The 21205-nt window shown below is 40.8% G+C and overlaps 1 protein-coding gene across 2 annotated transcripts; it reads left to right on the forward strand.

Annotated features, from left to right (window-relative positions):
• The first annotated feature begins 6108 nt into the window (after window positions 1–6108).
• jpt2 (Jupiter microtubule associated homolog 2) lies at window positions 6109–19981 on the forward strand. Of its 2 annotated transcripts, none has more exons than XM_068003288.1 (5): window positions 6109–6244; window positions 11914–12062; window positions 16968–17110; window positions 17904–17946; window positions 18179–19981. In XM_068003288.1, exons 1-5 carry the CDS (start codon window positions 6195–6197, stop codon window positions 18355–18357), a joined length of 564 nt encoding a protein of 187 aa, XP_067859389.1. In that variant the 5' UTR covers window positions 6109–6194; the 3' UTR covers window positions 18358–19981. The 2 variants fall into 2 exon arrangements, with proteins under 2 accessions (XP_067859389.1, XP_067859390.1); XM_068003289.1 differs by having other exon boundaries at window positions 11917–12062.
• Window positions 19982–21205: the final 1224 nt, after the last annotated feature.

Genomic DNA, 21205 nt, shown 5'->3' on the forward strand with positions numbered 1-21205 from the left:
TTGTAAATCTCCCAAACCCGCGACCTCTACCACCTATCATGGGAACACCACCACCAGCACGTTCCCCTCCAAGTCACACACCATCCTGACTTGGAAATATATTGCCGTTCCTTCATCGTCGCTGGGTCAAAATCCTGCAACTCCCTACCTAACAGCACTGTGGGGGTACCTTCACCACACGGACTACAGTGGTTCAAGAAGGTGGCTCACCACCACCTTCTCTAGGCCAATTAGGGATGGGCAATAAATGCTGGCCTTGTCAGCAACGCCCACATCCCATGAATGAATTTTTAGAAAATCATTGTGTGAGACTTATAAGTGGGGTGCTCATTCTAGTCAATTAGGCAAAGATTATCTACGTCTTTGTTCTTCATTATCTTTATTTTTGTGCAACACTTAAGGTATATTTCCTCCCCCACTACTGCCAACAGAAAAGGCCGAAGCCACTGTTTTTAGCCCCTACTATAAACTCTGCTCCCTTGTCATTGACTGCATCCACAACCCCAGTTACACCAGACCATTTGAAACCTTGGGTATCTTGTTTGATCCAGAGCTGAACCTCAAGTCCCATATGCTATCTATCACCAAGACTGCTTATTTCCACCTGCGACCAAATACCTCGTCCACGCTTTTGTCATCTGTTATTTGATTTCTCCAATATCGTCCTTGCTGGCATCTAATGTCCAAGATTTTTCCACCTGTAGCAAGTCTATCATCCATCAGCCTGTCCTCACTAGCCTACACTGGCTCCCTACCCCCCAAAGCATTACATTTATATCCTTGTCTTCAAATACTTCCACAGCCATACCCTATCCCAAATCTGCAACTTCCTTCAACCTTACAACGGTCCTCTGACTCTGGTCTTTTGTACACCCCCTCTTGCTTTGCTGTTGGTAGCAGAGCTTTCAGTTGCTTCAGCCCTCCCTCTCTAAACTACTCCACCTCTCCACTTCTCTCTCTGCCTTGAAAAACTGTAAAACCCCATCTAATTTCTCCCTCCAAGGCTTAGACTGTTTATTTTTCTATTCAACTTTGCCCCAACCCCCCAGCTGAAGTACCTTGGGATACTCAACATTAAAGGCACTATATAAATGTAAGTTGTTTCCTCACACCAGACCTAGCCAAGAGGTTGGGAAGGAGAATGAGTTGCCAATATCCACCAGTATCCCTCTGAAACCTATCATTGGGTTTGTGCTAACAGTGTGGTATAAGACTTCAATTTTTCCTTCTTAGGAATCACAGGGCTCCACTCATTTGACACCATCTCATAGAACCATAATTGAATTTAGTAACTTAGTGTAGGGGAGATCATGGCTGTGACCTACTTTACGATATAACACATTAATCATAGTTACCATTGTTCCTAATTATCTTGCTTCAGTCTGTAAATATGGAAGACAAAACACTATATACAATAAATTACTTTGAATGCATGGTGTAGGCAAACGCAATCTTCATTTTATGCACAGCATGATTGCACAACCAGCAATCTGTCTTGGTGGTGGTGGTAGCAGATGAAAGGAATGGTGACCAGTAGAAACCTATGCTGTTCAAACAGTGCCATGGGATCTTTAACATCCACCCAAATCATTGGAATAGGCATACAACTGCTTTGACTTAACATCTCATCAGATCCTACAGCAATCACTCACTATTTCATTGAAAATTATATTATACACTCAGATTCTGCAGTGGTGCTTGAACCTATTGTTTGGGAAAGGAGGACAGTTCCCAAAAAAACAGTGGCTGCTAATATGGTGTGAAAAAAAACTGCTACCTTCATAAATAGTTGGGAATACTTTCAGAATAAGGAGGACTGGTATGGGAATGACTGGCTTTGTCCAACCAAGAAAGCACAAAGACACTTGCAAAGAACATTTAGGCATAGGAAGATAAGAACAGGAGTAGGCCATTTAGCCCCTTGTGTCTGTTCTGCCATTCAATGAGATCACAGCTGATCTGTGACCTAACTCCATATACCCGCCTTAGCCCCATATCCTTTCATACCTTTGGTTAACAAAAATTTATCAATCTCAGATTTAAAATTAACAATTGAACTAGCATCAATTGCCATTTGGGGAAGAGAGTTCCAAACTTCTATCACCCTTTGCATGTAAAAGTGTTTCCTAACTCCTGAAAGTCCTGACTTTAATTTTTAGGCTATGTACTCTAGTCCTAGACTCCCCACCCAGCGGAAATAGTTTCTCTCTTTCTATCTTGCTTTGTAATTTAACCCTTGGAGTCCAGGTATCATTCTAGTAAATCTAGGTTGCACTCCCTCCAAGGCCAATATATCCTTCCTAAGGTGTGGTGCCCAGAACTGAACACAGAACTCCAGGTGTGGTCTAACCAGGGCTTTGTACAGCTGTAGCATAACTTCTACCCCCTTGTATTCTAGTCCTCTAGATTTAAAGGCCAACATTCCATTAGCTTTTTTGATTATTTTCTGTACCTGTCCATGACATTTTAATGATCTATGTACATGGACCCCTAAATCTCTTTGGGGAGAGAAAGTTTTGAGCTTTTCACCATTTAGGAAATACTATGATCTATCCTTTTTAGGTCCAAAGTAGATGACCTCACACTTGCTAACATTGAAATCCATTTGCCACAGTTTTGCCCATTCACTTAATCTATTAATATCTCTCTCTAATTTTATGCTTCCATCTGCACTGTTTACAATGCTGCCTATCTTTGTGTCATCGGCAAACTTGGATATGTGGTTCTCTATCCCGTCGGCTAAGTTGTTAACAAATACAGTGAATAGTTGAGGCCCCAACACAGATCCCTGTGGGACACCACTAGTCACATCTTGCCCATTATCCCTACACTCCTACTGCTCAGCCAATTTCCTAACCAGGTCAATAATTTGCCCTCAGTTCCATGAGCTTCAACTTTAGCTAACATTCTCTTATGAAGGACTTTATTGAATGCCTTCTGGAAGTCCATATAAACAACATCTGTCGACATTCCCCTGACCACTACTTTAGTCACCTCTTCAAAAAATTCAATCAGGTTTGTCAGGCATGACCTACCCTTTATAATCTGCTGGCTTTCTTTGATCTGAACATTTTCAAGGTGTTAATCACTCTATCCTCAATTATAGTCAGCAATCAAAAATGTAAACTACACAGGGGGGAAAGAAGGGCAGGGAGCAAATCAAATCCCAGATGAAATAAATATAAACTGGGAAACCCAATTGGTTTTAAATGTACAGCATGATTACTTCCTGATCCAGTGCGTCAAGGAAGCCACATGAGACAAGCTCATGTTGGCCTGCTATTTGTTAATTACTCAGACAATATACAAGAAATGGAAGTCATAGTAACCACAGAATGATCAAGTTCAATATGATCTGAGTGTCAGAAGTACCAAGGATCAGGAGTCATGTCTATAACTTTAAGAGGGCTAAATTCAAACAAATGAGGGAACAACTCAAGAAAATGTATTGGGGTAGGTTGGTCAACAACATGTCAGTAGAGGGAAAGTACAACACCCTTGAATAATACATGCCCAAAACCATCAAGCTCAAACTAAACAAATGTGATCCTAAATCATTTAATAAATTAAAAGTGAAATAACAAGGATAAACAATCTTTACAAATGCTGCACTGGGGTGAATGTACAAAAATACCGAAATGCATTAAAAAGATGATCAGAGGGGCAAAGAGAAACCTAAAAAATAAGCAAAGTAGCAAATGCAAAACAACAGTAAAAAAAATGTCAGTACTACAACACTAAGAAGACATGTGAAAACCCTAAAAGATGCAAACGGATTCAAGACTGAGGATGAGCATTTATTATTATATTTCCTGAATGATTACCTCCTCCAAGTATTCACAAGGGAAGAAATGAACAACATGCCCTCCCCAAACAAAAATAACCAAAGTTACAGGTACTCAAAACAAATAAATCCCTGGGGATAGATGGTATTTGTCCCAAAGTGCTGAGAGAGACTAGGGAGGGGATTTGTTAGGCATCAATAATCATTACACAGTCACTGGACAGGTACCAGTAGATTGGAAACAGGCTAAGGTGGTGTCTGTATTCAGTAGGGTTGGGGGGACAAAACAGACACAGGAAACTACAGACCTATAAGTCTTACTTCCTTTCCATGTAAAATAATGCAGTTATAATAATAATCTTTATTATTGTAAAGGTAATAAAACTTGATTATCTTTACAATAATAACCTAGTGAACAACAGTTAGCATGGATTCAGAAGGAGAAGATCCTGCCTGATCAATCTTCTCAATTTCTTTGAGGAAGTGACAACCCAAGTGGACTGCATAAAACCATAGGACATGGTACACCTGGAATTCCAAAAGGTATTTGACAAAATTCCCTATGAAGGACTATTAGTTAAACTCAAATGTTGTAGGGATCCAGGGTAAACCTTGAGAATGGCTAAGATATTGGCTCATGGGCAGGAACCAATAAGTACTCGTAAGAGGGGTTTTATCAGTGTTGGGGGGGAGGGGGGGGGGGAGTATTGAGTGGGGTGCCCCGGGGCTTGGTGTTGGGAATACGACCATTTCTAATTTACATAAATGATTTGGATTCAGAAACCCAATGCAACTTGGTCAAATTTGCAGACCTACATTGGTTCCCGTTCCCTCAGCGACTCAAATTTAAAATGGTCATTCTTGTGTTTATATTCCTGCATGGCCTCACCACTGCCCATCTCTGTAACCTCCCCTGGGGCTACAACCCCCCACCTCCTGAACCCTCCATTCCTCTGACACCAGCTTCTTGTGCATCCCCCCGCCCTTTGCCTCACTATTGACAGCTGTGCTTTAAGTTGCCCATATCTCATCTGGAATTCCCTTCCTAAACCCCTTCACTTCCCTCAAGACCCTCCTTAAAACCCACCTCTTTGACCAAGCTTTTGGTCACCCATCCTAATAACTCCTTCTCTAGCTTGGCGTCCAAATTGTTATTTGTTTCTGGGTAAATGACCAAATGGCCTTCCTCACCCATAACCATCAACAACCTTCTGACTCAACACGGAGGCAGCTACCTACTGAGCAAAATTGACATTGTAAAAGTAGCATAACTACTAAGAGTTATTTCACAAAAGTACTTTTTAAACAAATTCCTTCCTCTGTACGTCACTTCATTCTGTTACTCTCAATTCCCACCTCAATTTAGCCATCACTTCAATGTGATTTTTTTTAAATGATAAAAACGGATACTATTACTAAAGACAAATGTGGGAATTTACCATATGTATCAGGAAAAAACCATCTGAACGCTAAAACTCAGCATGTTCTTAATAACATAGAAGTAAATAGAACGTAGAACACAGAAACAGACCATTCAGCCCAATTGGTCTATGTCGGTGTTAAAACTACACACGACCCTCCTCCCACTCTAATGATCTCTTCCCACCCTGTCCCCATCCCTCTAATCCCCTCTATTATCATTTCATCTCATGTAAGATAATTTATCCGTTTCATTCTGACGCAAAAACTAGTACTACAATCTTTACATTTACTTTGGTGAACTTTGGTCCTGTTCTCCAAGAAAGGTCGGTTGGTTCTTAGTTCTTGTACATTTTGGCGCGGATTACAAAACCACGCGGGCGGTTCTTTTGTATTGTGAAGGGCCCACGGTTTAAAAAAAAGGTTAATATCAAATTATAGCTGTGATGGAAAAGGAGTCTGGAGGCTTTTGTAGTGTTGATATTTACATTATTTGGCACGAGACAGCCCTGTATAAATTAGGCACTAAGATTTGCTTGACGTTACTCCCTTATCAATGTCTCGTGTTCGTTGTGTTCTCCCAAAGTAACTAGACAGGAATTTGAATTTACCCAATCAGGATGCACAGTCCGCTGGGTGGGTGGGGTTAAATGACGTTAAAGTGTCGACCCGATGTTCTGATTGGCTAGCGTTCTGGATTAATTGACGTGAACGCCATCGAATCAGAAAGCAGGATTCGCATAATGGGCGGGGCTTCCCGCTGATCGCTCCCAGCCCAGACCCGCCTATCTTGGGAACACAACCAATCGAAAAGCGGGTATCCGAGTGAAGGGGACAAGCTTTGATTGATGTGTCGATGAGCCAATGACAAGGGGCTGTGCTGTCACTTTAAATGATGATTGGTGGCGGGCCTGTCTCTTTGAGGCGGTTGGTAGAAGTAGAGCAGTGGCTGTTAGGGAAGAGAGAGAGAGAGAGAGAGAGTCAGAGCGGGATGACTTCGACTAGTACGTTTCAGGGACTGGAGGACAAGCCCAATTCCAGGTGAGAGGAGTAGCTGTGGCGGCCGGTGTGGGTAGCTGGACCAGCGGCGGTTAGACACAGGACGCGGGCAGCGGCCGGCCCCGCAGTTGGTGCCTGTTGGGATGGTACGAGTGTCCTGAGGCCACATTTCGCCCCCCCCGTGGGTTGTCCTCGGGGATTGGCGCCGGGACTGTCCCCGTGGGTTTACAGCCGGGAATCGTGCACCGAGGCCTTGTTCCCATAGTTACCGCTGGGTATTCTGATTTAATTGCCGTCTGAAGTCGGAAGAGAAGTTTCTGGAAAAGTTTTCTAACTAGTGCGATACCGAACGAACTTCCTGTTGTGCGCACAGTATTGAGCGCGTTGGGATCCGGCTTCGCTTCGGCGCTGGGCTGATCCTTTCTCTCCTCGGCTGAAGCTTGCCGTGGACGGTGCCTTAGTAACCTGCTATCGGAGCCCGGTGTCCCCCCCCCCCCGTCCCCCCCCCCTAAAGTAAGCTAACATTGTGAAGGTTGCGCTCTTATCGCCAAGCCTACACTCGGTGTGACGAGCCGAGGCTAAGTTTCACTTTGAATCAGTATGAGTCATTCCTCAGTCTGTAGAATTGATGCTTCGTCATCTTTTTGTGATATTTTTACACAATATTGCATCTCCCATGGTCTCTCTCTCTAAGATGTGACAAATGATAAGGCAGTATCGTTGCGAGGTCCTTTTTTTGTGCTTTGTCACGGTTCGCGCTATCTGCTTTCGCCTTTTCTGTTGCTTTGTATATGTGATCGTTGGACATTCATTTTTGAAATCGTTGGCATTTGGTAAGCGATTGTGTTCCTTTGACAGGTGGGAGAAAGACTGCAAGATTAGGAGCGAGTTTTTTTTGTATTGCACTGAATCCTGATATAATGCGTTTCATTTTATCACGCCTACCATTTTTGTGTGTAGTCTTTAAGTCAAGAACAGTTTCGCCCTTGTTCTGTGTTTACTTCAAGGCGACTGACATGGTTCTCGGTGAGCTGAATGGCCTTCATGAATTGGTATTTCCTGTGCGATGGGAATGCCAAGATTTTGGCCTTTGGGGAGGAATTCGGAATTCCAATGGGGACATTGCAGCTTAGTTTCATCTTAGCCAGCCACTTTCCAGCAAGAATCACTCAAGAGCTCTCACTAGCCTGGAAGCATTGAAGCATACCCTTGTAATTTACCAACACAGAGTAACTCAGATTGGGCTGGTGGCTAAGACCACTTTGATTTGAATGCCTCAGTGGGTAAATGCACCATCTTATGTGGGACTTGGCTTTGGGGACAACAAGCATGTTCTCATCATTATTGACCACTTGATGACTTTCCTCAGGCCTCAAGATATTTTCTGCTAGACTCCTGTTGGTGTATACTGTTATTGTAGGTATCTAGATAAATCAGAAAAAAACACTAGTGCCTGTTCACTGCTTTTGCATCAAGAAGCTTGTCTTTTTATGCCTGAGAAGTGTCAGTCTTGGCTCAACGGTGGCACATTCCTGAGTCAGGTCATGAGTTCAAGCCCACTGCAGGATTTGAGTATATAATGGAGGCTGATACTTAATTGCAGTACCGAGGGTGCTTTGTTATTGGATCTACCACTTTTTTCAGATGAAAGGTTAAACTGAGGCTGTGTCTGTCAGATCAGATAATGTAAAAGATCCCATGGCTGGACTATAACTTGGTGTTGTAAAATTGTTTACAACAGCTCATGAAGTGAGGGTTTGTTCTCACCCCAGTCCATAAGCCAGGATAACTGAGGACATTATTGAACAATTCATTATCCTGTCTTGGGTGGCCACCAGTTGTGATAAGGATGATTCTGTTCATGTAGCAACTGCCCTTCTGTTTTGTGTGATCAGAATTAACAAAAGGGAGGGGGGAATCTTGTTAGGTAGTCAAAGTTCTAAACAAGAGACTGAGGCTGTTGACCTGGGTGCTAAAATGCAGGATGTCAATTTTTGCAGTTGGATGTAACTAAATAGAAATGTAATGCCAAAACAATCAACCCCACAGAAGGGCATGTCCTTATTACATTTCCCATTTTTCTTTGAGGAGAAATGAGCTTTGAGTAAAGTAGAATTTGCTTTGACTATTGCTCTACTTTCACTTGCCATCTGAAATTATACAGTTTAACAATTCATATGGCCTCTTTGCTAAGTGTTTCTCAGTCTGGTGTCAATGATTGGAGAAGTGCATGTATGAAAGACACTCTCTCTCCATTTCAGATTATATAGGGTTCCTTTTGTTGCCTCCCTGCATTATGGTAATATATAACTAGATATTGGGCAATACAGGCATACCCCTGAATAAACGCACCTGTAACTTACATGATTGGTCCCCTGGTACCCAACAGAATATCTAAGGCAGACTTGAAACTGGTAGCCTGTCTTTTTTCTTTATGGATGGTTTGACTTGTGTATTTTCTGTTAATAAAAGGCTAAACATGCACCTACTTTAGGTTTTTTGCCATCTGGTTTGATCTTGATGAAAATGTTACTTATTTTTAACATTTTCCCTTCTAGTGCACTCCATGCACCATATGAAGTAGGGGTGAAATATTAATTCCAGGCCTTTAACAATTCTCCCATGAGCCAGTTATTAGGAGATGCCAGCAGTGGCCTGTTCTGTTTTTTCTTTTGCTTGATTTCTCTCCAGAGTTGAAGGTTGTGGATTCATGCTTGAGTGCAAGTACTAGGCTGACAGTCCAGTGCAAGAATGAGTGCTGCATTGTTGCAGGGGTTATCCTTCAGCTGAAACATAAAATCCTATCTGTTCAAGTGGATGTTGAAAGATCCCAAGCGGATGTTGAAAGATCCCAAGCAGAGTTCTTTTGCTATCCTGCCCAATATTCCTCTTCAAGCAGTCCTACCAAGAAAAAAAGTAACTGATCATTTCATTGCTATGTGTGGCACATTGCTGGAATGTCTGCTAAATATTTGTTGCCCTATTGAGGTGCTAGAAAAATTATGTATGTTTTCATCCCTCCATCACTGAAATTCACAACTAATGCTTTAAGTGGTCATGTTCATTGTAGAGCCTTTGCATAAAGGGTGGGATTGCATAGTGACTCCCAACTAGTGAGCAAACACTTGGTTTGCTGGACCTCTTGGATTGTTCCTGACACAATCCTGTGAGCCTGTTGAGTGAATACTTAAAATGTTCAAAGGATTTGTTTATCAAAGCCCTTAGTTGCTAATGCCAGAATTAATGGGTAGATTTGCTGGAGATTAGTTGCAGCTCTATCATTTTGGATTTATTCATCTATTCATTTAAGTATGCTTTTTAAAGTGGTGACTGGGTGTATCTAATTTGTGTGTGGGTAAACTTTATTATAGAACTAAATTTGAGTAGCCAGTCTTTATCATGTTTTTACTGTGGACTATGGGCTTCTGTTGTTTCAGGATGACATCACTTAGTGAAAAGTGCATTTACAGCACTAATACAATGGTTTATACTGTGACAGTATTGAAAGGGTAGTGAACAGGAAGTAAGAGTGCTTGCAACCCTGAGCAGTAGTGTGGAATGCATTTTTGTTCCCTCTGCTTGAGCTTGCTTACTACTTAGATTTTATTCACACACAAACTATATAACTTTATATTCTCATTAAATCCATGATCATGCTGCCTATCTGTGCTAGCTACTAAAGTGTTTGTTTTCTAACAGTTGCTCATTGTATTGTCCTGACTTCTGCTTGGATGTGTAACACTCAAACATTAACCTGTTTCTGTAGTGTGCATCCCGATCACTAGTATGCAAAAAAAGTCCCTGCTTCAAAGCCATATGGAAACAGTAAGAGAACTGGCATAGCTTAGCCATCACAATTAGATATCAGACCATGTATGGGTCCAATTTGTTAAATTTATAAGCTGGGCAGTTTAGATGAGTATCAGTTATATAACCACTATGCTACTGTACCCCCAAAGGTAAAAAATTAATCCATTACACAGACTCTGGGTTTTCACTTATTTGAGAAAGTGGAGGAGCAAGGAAGAAAAAGGTACTGCTGCAAGACATTGCTTCATTTGGAGAATAGGACACGTATTAACATGTCACAATTTGTTTCTCTGATATTAGCTCACTACAGTCCACCAGTCTAGACAATATCATACAAGGCCACTTTCTATTAGAACAATGATTGGTCAGGTACTGGCTTTGTGGTTCTGCAAGTTTTATATATCAGTTTCTTGCAATATGGCAGAAATGCCATAAGTGCCTTTTTCAGTATAACCACCCCACCAATTCTGAGCTTTCTGACAATGTCAGTCAATCAGTTGCATACTAGTGATCGGGATGCACACTACAGAAACAGGTTAATGTTTGAGTGTTATACATCCAAGCAGAAGTCAGGACAATACAATGAGGAACTGTTAGACAACAAACACTTTAGTAGCTAGCACAGATAGACAGCATGATCATGGATTTAATAGGGGTTACGGGGAGCGGGCAGGAAATTGGACATGAATTTAGATTTGAGGTTAGGATCAGATCAGCCATGATCTTATTGAATGGCAGAGCAGGCTCGAGGGGCCGATTGGCCTACTCCTGCTCCCATTTCTTATGTTCTAATCCACTTTCCCTATTCCTTCCCCCACCCCCCCCCCCCCCCCCCAAATTATATTATGCTTTCAGTCCAGCAGCTATGTAGAAATACTTGAGGATATCTACTGCAATATGGCTGTCAAGGTAGTTCATTTAGGTCAGACGTAAAACAAGGGATAACAAGATGCCAGATTGTAACCTGCTTCGAGTGGAATCTGGGTGGTTTGGTAGTGCCACCTCTGGCTGAGTCCTGAAGGACATAGCTGCCACATGCATGCCTAATAGATGGAGTTAATGGATCAGGTCAAAGCTCTGCAGCCCTGCTGCATCCAGTTGAGTGGTTGTGGACAATTAAGTAACTAAGGAGGAGGAGGCTCTATGTACATCCTCATTTTTTAACAATGGCAGAGCCTAGGACAAGTGCAAATGATGTGACTGAAACATTTGCTACCACCTTCAACCAGAAATGCTGAGTGGATGATCCTTCTCTACCTCCTCCTGATGGATGGGCAATAAATGCCTGCTTGGACAGCAAAGCTGACATCCCAAGAATGACTTTTTTTTAAAAAAAAAACAACCTTTGTTTGAATTCAGCCCAGACTGATGGGCTGAAAGTTAACACAGGGAAGATTCTGTACAATGAATTTGTGCTGTCTTAATCCTATTTCCTACTGGGTGTAGGTGCAACACAAAATTGACAATTTTATTCTTGCCAGAAAGGTGACTGAGTGGAGAAACTACCATACTAGATGCAGTGGATTGATGCTCTTGATGCAGAATAAAAATTCAGTTCTCTTCAACATGCTATAACAAGAGTACTTAATATTGACACTAGATGTGTACTTTTCCTCAATACTGATAGGAATTTGTTTTTAAATTCCTATTATAAAAATGCAGCACATGATGCAGCAGCTATTAGAACATTAAATTGGGCTGTAATATCTGATCATCTGTCACTTGGTAAATAGTGCTAAGGACTTTCTGCAGCTTTTGCAGGCTCTTAAGTTAGTAAATGAGGTTCTCTGGGATTTTATAGTATCTTGCAGTACTGGGAGGAGGTAGAAAAGAAGTGGATAACTGACTAAAATGGAGCATAATGTGTTATTAAATCTCTTGACTCTCCTATTCCTCATTAGTAGAGTGCTCAGACCACCTGGTGGCAGTTCCAGTAACATATTTGGTGCCCCTGAAGATGTGCTGTCCAGCAAACCTCACAGAATGGCATCCAACATTTTTGGACCACCAGAAGAAACTTCATTATTGCCAAAGAGATCCAATCCTCCAGGTAAGGAAGACCAAAGAACCTAATCTTTCCAAGCCCTGACCAATGATCACTAGTGATATTGGATGTACAGATCTATAATGTATGTAGATATCTACAGGATGGCACATAAACTGTCAAAACCTGCTATGGTTTGTAGGTGTCTTTAGTGGCTGACTGGAAAACCAGAGTCAATACTGCTGATTGAGGTCCTATTGGTAATTTATATTAATGCAAATGTGGTGCACCCATGCTAGTTGTATATCCAAGTTTGCTGATGACCGTTAGGAGGGACAGTAAGTAGTGCAGATGGGAGCAGGATGTTGCAAAGGGACAAACCGATTTGTGAGCAAAACTATGGCAAATGGGAGTTCAATGTGTACAAATGAGGTCATCCATTTTGGACCCAGAAAGATAAATGAGTATTATAAATGGTGAGAAACTAGGACTGTAGAGGAGCAGAGATTTGGGAATCAAGTGCACAAATCATTAAAAGCTGGTAGACTGGTACAAAAAGCAAACAAAAAGGCTAATGGCATGTTGGCATTTATCTCAGGGGCTGGAATACAAAGGGGAGGAAGTTATGCTTCAGCTGTAAAGCCTTGGTCAGACCCCACCTGGAGTAGTGTTGGGCACTGCACCTCAGGAAGGAGGCCTTAGAGGGGGTGCTTGCAGATTCACCTGAATGATACCAGGGCTTAAAGGGTTAAATTGAGGTAATATTGCATAAACTTGATTTGTATTCCCATGAGTACAGGAGATCAGGGTGATCAGATATGTTTTTAAAATGTTAAAAGAATTAGATAGGGTAGTAACAAAAACTATTTCCTTTTGGGGGAATCAAGAACAAGGAGACATAATCTTAAAATTAGAGCTAGTCCATTCAGGAGTGAAATTAGGTAGCACATTTTCAAACATGCTAGTAGAAATTTGGAGCTCAGCCAGGGCAGCTGTTAGTGGCAGTACAACTGGCCTTAGTACTACTGGGTTAGGATGGGGGAGAATAAATTGATCACTATCCAGTGACCGCTACAGGAAGGTGTGGCCATCAGCCAGGGGTTTGCTAACCCCACCAAATAGAACAGTATACCCACATTCACACATCTAATGGTCAGTCAGGTGGTACTGGAGTGTGCCTTGCAATTGCATCATACCCTTGCACACAGTCAACAGCTTCAGAAGAGAATGATAGAGAAAAAATAAAGTTCAACATTAATTAGTTTACAATTAACCTCGACCACAACTCTGTATGGAAAGACTGATAAAGCTGTTTGAGTTCAGGGCAGTTGAGCTAGAGTGCATCACTCCTGCAGTTACACTGTCCAAATAATAGTCCCAGCAGAGAAATGTGCTGATACTAACATGAGACTACAGCCACATTGTTTGTAAACAGGGTAGAAATGAGATTAGCCAACATGGAGGATGGATTTGAGGCTCTAACTCCATGGAAGAGGGTACTAGATTGTAACTATGGAAAAGCAGAATTTGGAGGGGAAACAGGAATTTTTTAGTAACTTTGCCTGAATCCCAGAGGCATGAGGAATAAATGCTTCCCAATCCATACTCACAATTCTGCATATGGCGGAAAGAAAATGTTATAGGGAATGTGGAAACATGAATCACTCCAGAAGATGGGAGTGAATTCAATATGTAGGCTGTTTAGGAAGGATTGTTAGTACAGGATAATCTGAATATGAAAAGTTGAAACCATATTTTGGGAAGGGAGGGTGACTGAATCTTGAACTAACCAGTCAAGGGTTGAGTTAACAATCTGGGTCTACTAAAGGCACTCTGACAAGAAAAGAAAGATGACAGTACCATATCACCTAGATTAGAAGGGTTTGTACAGTTAATACAAGTGGCTTCAACCACTCCAATATAATCTGGACATCCCAAGTGTGGTGATAACAAAAATTTGGTTTAGACTGCTTTGTACTGTTTTTTTGGCTGGGGGGAGGGGGTTTGGAGAGAGTAAATGGACAGATCAGTTATGCCAGATTTTTTCTTTTCCAACCAAAAGCACCCACCAATTTGCAGTAGGCACTGACTACTACTCTTGAATGCCCACACAATTTCCTGGATTTTCAGTATAGCACCAATCATTTTCCTGACAATATAAAATAAGTGTCCATGGTTGATAGAATATGCTGTTTGCAAAAGTGTATTTAGTCCCAGATTTATGCAAACACTGACTTTTTTTTTCTTGGTTCCATATAGTTGGTCAGGAGGTTTTGTGCCAAGTGTTCTGGCAGTCACTGATTTACTCACTACACTGAGGCAATGGGAATCTTGTATTTTTTTTGGAGGAGCAGCAATGGATGACAGGCCGCACTAAATCAACACTTACAATGGGCTCACTGATCTGGCAATGACCATACAGAACTGGTTACATAGGCTGCAGGTCAACAAGCAGTCAGCAGAGAGATCTCTTGCAAGGGCACTGTAGCTGTTGTGCACCATTGGGTTCTACCAGTGGCAGTAACAGTCTGTTATAATGTCAGTTCTCTTCCTCTGCCTCATTCCAGGAACACTGTAATGCTGTCTTGAGGCAATTGGGAGCCACCCTATTTGCTAACCCCACCACTTTGCTAGTCCTGAAACAAAATTGGGAGTATTAACAGTTGACCAGACTACTTCCTGCCACTGCATTTATTGGTGCCAGCCATTGAGATTTGCCAAACAACTTTGTAAAGGCTGAAATGTGTGCTAAAAATATTTGTAAAGGCTACTAATCTTTTGTCTGCCACTTAGCTTTTTAATTGGCTGCACTCTTTGAATTTATCAGCCATTCCTTTTTAATCAGCCCTTAAAGCTGATTGCTAATCCTCCTTTCCTCTGAGCTCTCAATCCTATATCCAGAATAGCTGGGAGCTTGCCCACACTGAGCATCAGCTTCATTTACAATCAGGCAAGATAGCATGTTTGTAGGTGGGCAAATCTGCCCTGCCTGACAACTGTCCAATTGTTAATCTACTCCAGTGTCACGATCACATTTTGGGTGGAGATCTGGACTTGCTGCTTGCATGAAATTAGGATAGGATTCTCAATTTAGAAGTAATGGAACCTCTGGGGATATGACTGTAATGAGATCAAACTTGAAGCTGGCAATTGGTGTTGGCAAGCATGAGGACAGAAGTAAAATTTCAAAATGGTGAACTGCATTGCTGAAAAGGTGCTGTCAAGGGGGGGGGGGAAATCAACTGATGTAATTTGTGGATACCAATCATTAAGTGTCAAGTAGAAATATTCTCCTCCCTTCCCACTTCTTTACTACGCCTCCCTCTGTGGGGGGGGGGGAATCAATTACTCTGTACCATAGTGGTTCATAAATGAAGATTTGGCATGTTTACAAATACAGTAATATCAGGGGTGAGACTTAGGGTTTCTTTAACTCTTGAGGAACTGAATTCCCCCTTTCTACTTTTCAAGACTCGTAGAATGTACAAAACAGAAACAGGCCATTCAGTTCAACAGGTCCATGCTGGTGTTAATGCTCCCCAAGAGCCTCCTCCCACCCTTCATCTATCCCCATCAACATATCCTTATATACCTTTCTCCCATATGTTTATCTAGCTTCCCCTTAAAATGCAGCTATGCTAGTTTCCTCACTGTGGTAGTGAGTTCCACATTCTAACCATTCTGGGTAAAGAAGTTTCTCCTGAATTCCCTATTGGATTTAGTAATGACTATATTTATGGCCCCTAGTTCTGGTCTCTCCTGCAAGTGGAAACATCTTCCCTACATCTATCCTATCAAACCCTTTATAATAATGACTTCTATCAAGTCACTTATCTGTCTTTTTCTAAAAAGCCTCAGCCTGTTCAATCTTTCCTGATAGGTATAACTTCAGTTCTGGTATCATCCTAATCTTTTTTTGAACCTTTTCTAAAGGATAGAATCCCTCTATCCTTTTTATAATCTGGAGACCAGAACTGTTCACTGTACTCAAGTGTGGTATAATCGAGGTTCTACACAAGTTTAACATAACTCCCCTGCTTTTCAATTCTGTCCCTCTAGAAATGAACACTGATGCTTTGTTTGCTTTTTTTATGGCCTTATTAACCTGCATTGCTACTGTGATTTGTGTATCTGCACCCCCAGATCCCTCTGCTCCTCTATCCCATTTACTCTTATTTTCCAGAGAGTATTCGGCCTACTTATTCTTCCTACCAAAACTTACCACCTCACACTTACCTATATTGGAATTCATTTGCTACTGTTGTAGCATTTCTGTTTGGCATTGGGATGCATTGAATTATTTGGCTTTTGCACATGCCATGCCTCCCCTCCTTTCTAGGTAATCGGATGGTACAGCACAGAAGGTGGCCATTTGTCCCACTGCCTGTGCTGGCCCTTTGACAGCTATCCAATTAGTCCCAATCTCCTGCCATTTCCCTATTGTCCTGTAAATTTTTCCTCTAAGTATGTATCCAGTTCCCTTTTGAAAGTTGTTGAATCTGCTTCCACCACCCTTTCAGGCAATGCAGTCCAGATCATAACCACTTGCTGTGTTTTTTTTTTAAAAATCTCATCTCTGGCTCTTTTGTCAATTATCTTTTTAATCTGCAAAACTTTGAAATTATGCCCTGTATACCCACAGCCAGGTCATTAATACACATCAAAAAGAGAAATGGTCTAATACAACCCCTGGGGATATCACTGTACATGTCCCTCCAGTATGAAAAACAGCCATTCACTGCCACATCTGTAATGTTGCAGAGGAGTGCCATTCTTCACTTTTTAAGGACTGGCTTTTTTTTGCAAACCCAATCAAGGACAGGAAGCTTTGTCCTACCTATACACCATTACACTGCATTGCCGTTGTGCATTATTCAGCATACTTTGTGGGAAGGGCTCTTTCTTTTATGAATCTTTAGTAATGAACTAAACTGCAGATTCTTCATCTTTCTACCTGCCAAATCTTTTTAGGTGGAAAGAGCAGTGGAATTTTCAGCGAATCAGATCCTCTTTCTTCACAACCACATCCTGTTCCAGCTGTTGGAAAGAACAGTGATATCTTTGGGGAGCCAGTTACTTCAACTGTAGTTCGCACACATCCAAATAAACCAAAGGTACAGTTCATAAACATACCCTAAATTCAATGTTGAGTTGATACAAGGACCAGTATTAACCCTATATGGCTGTCTAGCTTTTGTGGCATCCTGCCCTGCTTGAACTTTTGCATCATGGTTGCATGTCAGTAACTTTAACTGTTGCAGAGATTTCATGCTGAGCTCTTGTATTAATTCATGTACTATGCAGAGGAAGAGGGGTCACCTTAGTGCATCTCATGGGCACAAATGTAGAGTAGTTTCTGGGATATGATTGAGGGTTGTGGAGGAAAAATACCATATTGATAGCTATCCCATAAACATTGTAACTTGAAGTTGTGGCTACAATCTAATAGAATGGAATCCATGACCATCCAGTGTTGTCTTCAAGCAAGCTGAATGGCATCCATGATAGCTTAGTCTTGACACTTCATTGCACATTATAAGTGTTAAAATGAGCAATTGGTATTTGAAGTATAGATTACATTATAAATATCTTGTTATAGGATGCCCTGCTTTTTTGCAGTGAGTCTAAGGTGAAGATTGGAGTGTTAGGAACCATTTCATCTGCAAATTAATACCTTGAGTCACTGCACAATCAATGGGGCTGGTAGTTAGTCCTGAATTTGAAATGGGATTTGATCAGGTCTACCCCTGACTGATTTTGGCTCAGATTAAATTAAGTGTCTGCATAAAGTGTACCCAAAGCAGTATTAGGTGCTATTTCTTTAATACTCTTTGTGCATATAGCTTGATTTGAATTAATAACTTAGTTTCATTGCATGGTAATGAATTTTTAATTTTTCTTAAACAGGATGCAGACTTATTCTCCGGTGATACAAATGAGGAATTGAAAGGTGAGGCTGGAGCCAGCTGATCATTATGGGAAATTTACTTGGTGCAATTGGCATGTGATGTGCATAAAATTAATGTCCAAATATAATAGGGAAATCTGAGCATTAAGTAACCATAAGGTCTTCACTTTAAGTAGAGATGAAATATTAGAAGTAAATGTTAGTTTTTTGGGAAGGAATTAAAACAATTAGCCAGTTGTGCTTGCAATGTTAATTATATTTTCTCACGGTATAGCTGCAGAGCATGGAGAACAAGAGAGTGAAGAGAGAAAAGAAGAAAGTCAAGCACATGTGAAAGAAAAGCCAAAGGAACCTACAGTGGATGATCATGAACCTCATCTAGGTCCACGTCCACGATCCCATAACAAGGTCACTCAACCTCCTGGTGGCAGATCCACTCTTTCATTGTTCTGAGCTCTGTTCTGTTCGACTCCAGTTTTCTCTTCCAAAAGTCTGCCTGGAATAGTGGGTTAACTTGTATATGCTGTTAAACTGAGTTGTCACTAGAACCTTTTCTGAACAGTATCTGAATATTTAACATTGCTTTGTTCTTTGAAAGTTCATCTGTGACAGACAGTTCATTTTTTTAAAAAAGCAGCTGTTCATTTCAACAACGATTTGCTGGCCCAAAGTTTTGGTGAAGTATTCTATTTAAAATAAACAGACTTTTTTTATACCAATTGGTAAATGTGGAAATAATTGTAAAATATGGTATGAAACATGCATTGTAAAACAAAATGGGCAGATCAATTTGGACAAGTGCAAGAACCTAGGCATTGAAAGTCAGCTGTTTCATTGTTATATACATTAGTGTCCTCTGCTGCAGATCATATCTGACTCCATCAGGCATTTTAAGCTGTCTGTTTCTCCTAAAGCCTGCCTTGTTTTCCTGCTGTGGACTAGACAATCCATAATATTTCAATTTAGCATTGTGCATTTGAATGTGGGGTTTTTCTGCACCCTGGGGAAAGTGACCTGGGACTAGCATCTATCTGTTTGGGGGCTGTAATGGATTTTTTTTTAATATATGGTGATGGGATGAGTTTGATCAGAATTTTGTTTAATCAGTTGCTTGAAAATCATGTAGCTGTTAGTTCACCATGAATGTACAGTTGTGAAATCTAAGGATTTGCTGTTACTCATGCCAAAGAACCCTTAATATATTTGTAACTGTACATTATGGGCAACTGTCAGACTCTTCAGCTCATCTCCTTATTTTGATTGTACCCTGAATAAAGCTTGGTCAGCATGTGCAGTATATAATGAACATTGTTAATTGTAACTGTAAATGGGCAAATGATAACATTTAAACTTGAAACCGAAAGGTGTTTTTGTTTTGAAATGTTATACTTTATTTTCCTGAAACATTGGGTAAAGGTTTCTTTTTGTATGTTTATAATCAAAAACCTATTTTTAATCTGGTTTCTGAATAGCTAGACATAGTGCACTGAGGATCTTCCCCCATTGATATTTACATCAGGGTTCCATTTGAAGATTTAAAACCATTTTAGACTTTTCTATGCAAACTTTAAAACCTACAAGACCATTGCAAGTTTTAATTTTGCTGATAACTTGTTGGAAGTATTTATAACTAGACATAGTCATTGCATTATAATTCTCATCTATACAAATGGGTTAATTACCACTTTTACATTGGACTGAGATTGCTGTATGTGATCCTCTTCTGAAATAAGTTAATTATTGGCAGTTTTGATGGTACAACTTTGTTAAAAGAAATGTAATTTGGTAGCATAATTGTACCCAATGCTCAATTTTACTCATGCTCCCAGGGTGCATTTCTATTAGCTGTCATGGACTCTAGCTTCTGCAGCAGTGTCCAGGGTAGTTAACTCTATCCTCACTGACACACATTGTTTTACTTTAGTTCAAGGGACTTGAAGATCATGCACACAGGTATGTCAATTATTACCAGTGAGGAAGCTGTACCTCTTGTGCAACCATCTTGTTTGGATGCAGATAACTGGATGGCAATAGCCAAAAATAAGATTTACCTCAATAAAAATTTCTGTATTTTCTAGTTAATGTCTGACTGACTGGTTTGTAAATCAGTAAGTATAAATTGGGAATAGCAGGTGCAAACTAAGTTGTAAACTTTTTGAGGTGAAAAGATGAGCTTCTGACCCATATCCCTCATGCACTTAATCTTATCTGTTTAATGCATATCTAGATCAGAGGTCTGCTTTCTGCTTCTCAATTAGATTTTGTAGTACTGCTTTCACCTCCAGGGTCTGAGCTAGAGTTCAGCCCAGGTGTGAATTAGCCTGTATTTCCTCTGACTGATATGCTGCACTAAATGTCCCACAAACATCCCCATGTGAAATTAAAGGTTTAAAAACTAAATCCTATCTAAGGATGAATATCTTCATCAGAAATGACTGAATAGCAGTGAGGAGTAAAAATGAAGGATTCCCCTATTTTCCTTCATGTACCCACCCCCTCCCTCAGCCCAGGATTACCTGAGGCCAATTTCATCACAACATACAACTACCCTGATCAGCTAGCTAATGCATAAATCATTACAGCACAGAAGGTGACCATTCAACCCATCAAGCTTGTGCTGGCTATTTATAAGAGCAACCCAATTAGTTCCATTTCCCTGTGGCCCTGCAAATTTTTTCCCTTCAAATATTTATCCAATTCCTTTTTGAAAGCCATGATTGACTCTGCATCCACCACCCTTTCAGGCAATGCATTCCAGATCATAACTTTTTAAAAAATGTTTTTCCTTGTGTTTCCTTTTGGCTCTTTTGTCAATCATCTATCTTTGTCCTCTAGTTCTTGACCCTTCTGCCAATGGGAACAGTTTCTTTTTACTTATCTAAACCCATCATGATTTTGAACACCCAACAAATCTCCTCTTAACCTTCTCTACTCCTAAGAAGAACAACCCCAGTTTCTCCATCAATCCATGTAACTGAAGTCCCTCATGCCTAGAACCATTCTAGTAAATCATTTCTGCACCCTCTAAGGCCTTCACATCCTAAAGTGCAGCACCCAGAATTGGACACATACTCCAGTTGTGGCCCAACCAGTGTTTTATAACCTCCTTGTTTTTGTACTCTCTGCTTCTATTTATAAATTGTAAACAATTTTACAACACCAAGTTATAGTCCAGCAATTTTATTTTAAATTCACAAGCTTTCGGAGATTTCCTCCTTCCTCAGGCCTGAGGAAGGAGGAAATCTCCGAAAGCTTGTGAATTTAAAATAAAATTGCTGGACTATAACTTGGTGTTGTAAAA

The sequence above is a fragment of the Heptranchias perlo genome, chromosome 22 (genome assembly GCF_035084215.1).
Source record: "Heptranchias perlo isolate sHepPer1 chromosome 22, sHepPer1.hap1, whole genome shotgun sequence".
Lineage (NCBI taxonomy): Eukaryota > Metazoa > Chordata > Chondrichthyes > Hexanchiformes > Hexanchidae > Heptranchias > Heptranchias perlo.

Bases quoted from the DNA above. Each gene is read 5' to 3' on its own strand.
- jpt2 (XM_068003288.1), top strand. From the start codon at position 6,195: ATGACTTCGACTAGTACGTTTCAGGGACTGGAGGACAAGCCCAATTCC. The intron at 6,245-11,913 runs GTGAGAGGAGTA...ATTCCTCATTAG, and splicing joins GAGGACAAGCCCAATTCCAG to TAGAGTGCTCAGACCACCTG. The intron at 17,947-18,178 runs GTGAGGCTGGAG...CTCACGGTATAG, and splicing joins TACAAATGAGGAATTGAAAG to CTGCAGAGCATGGAGAACAA.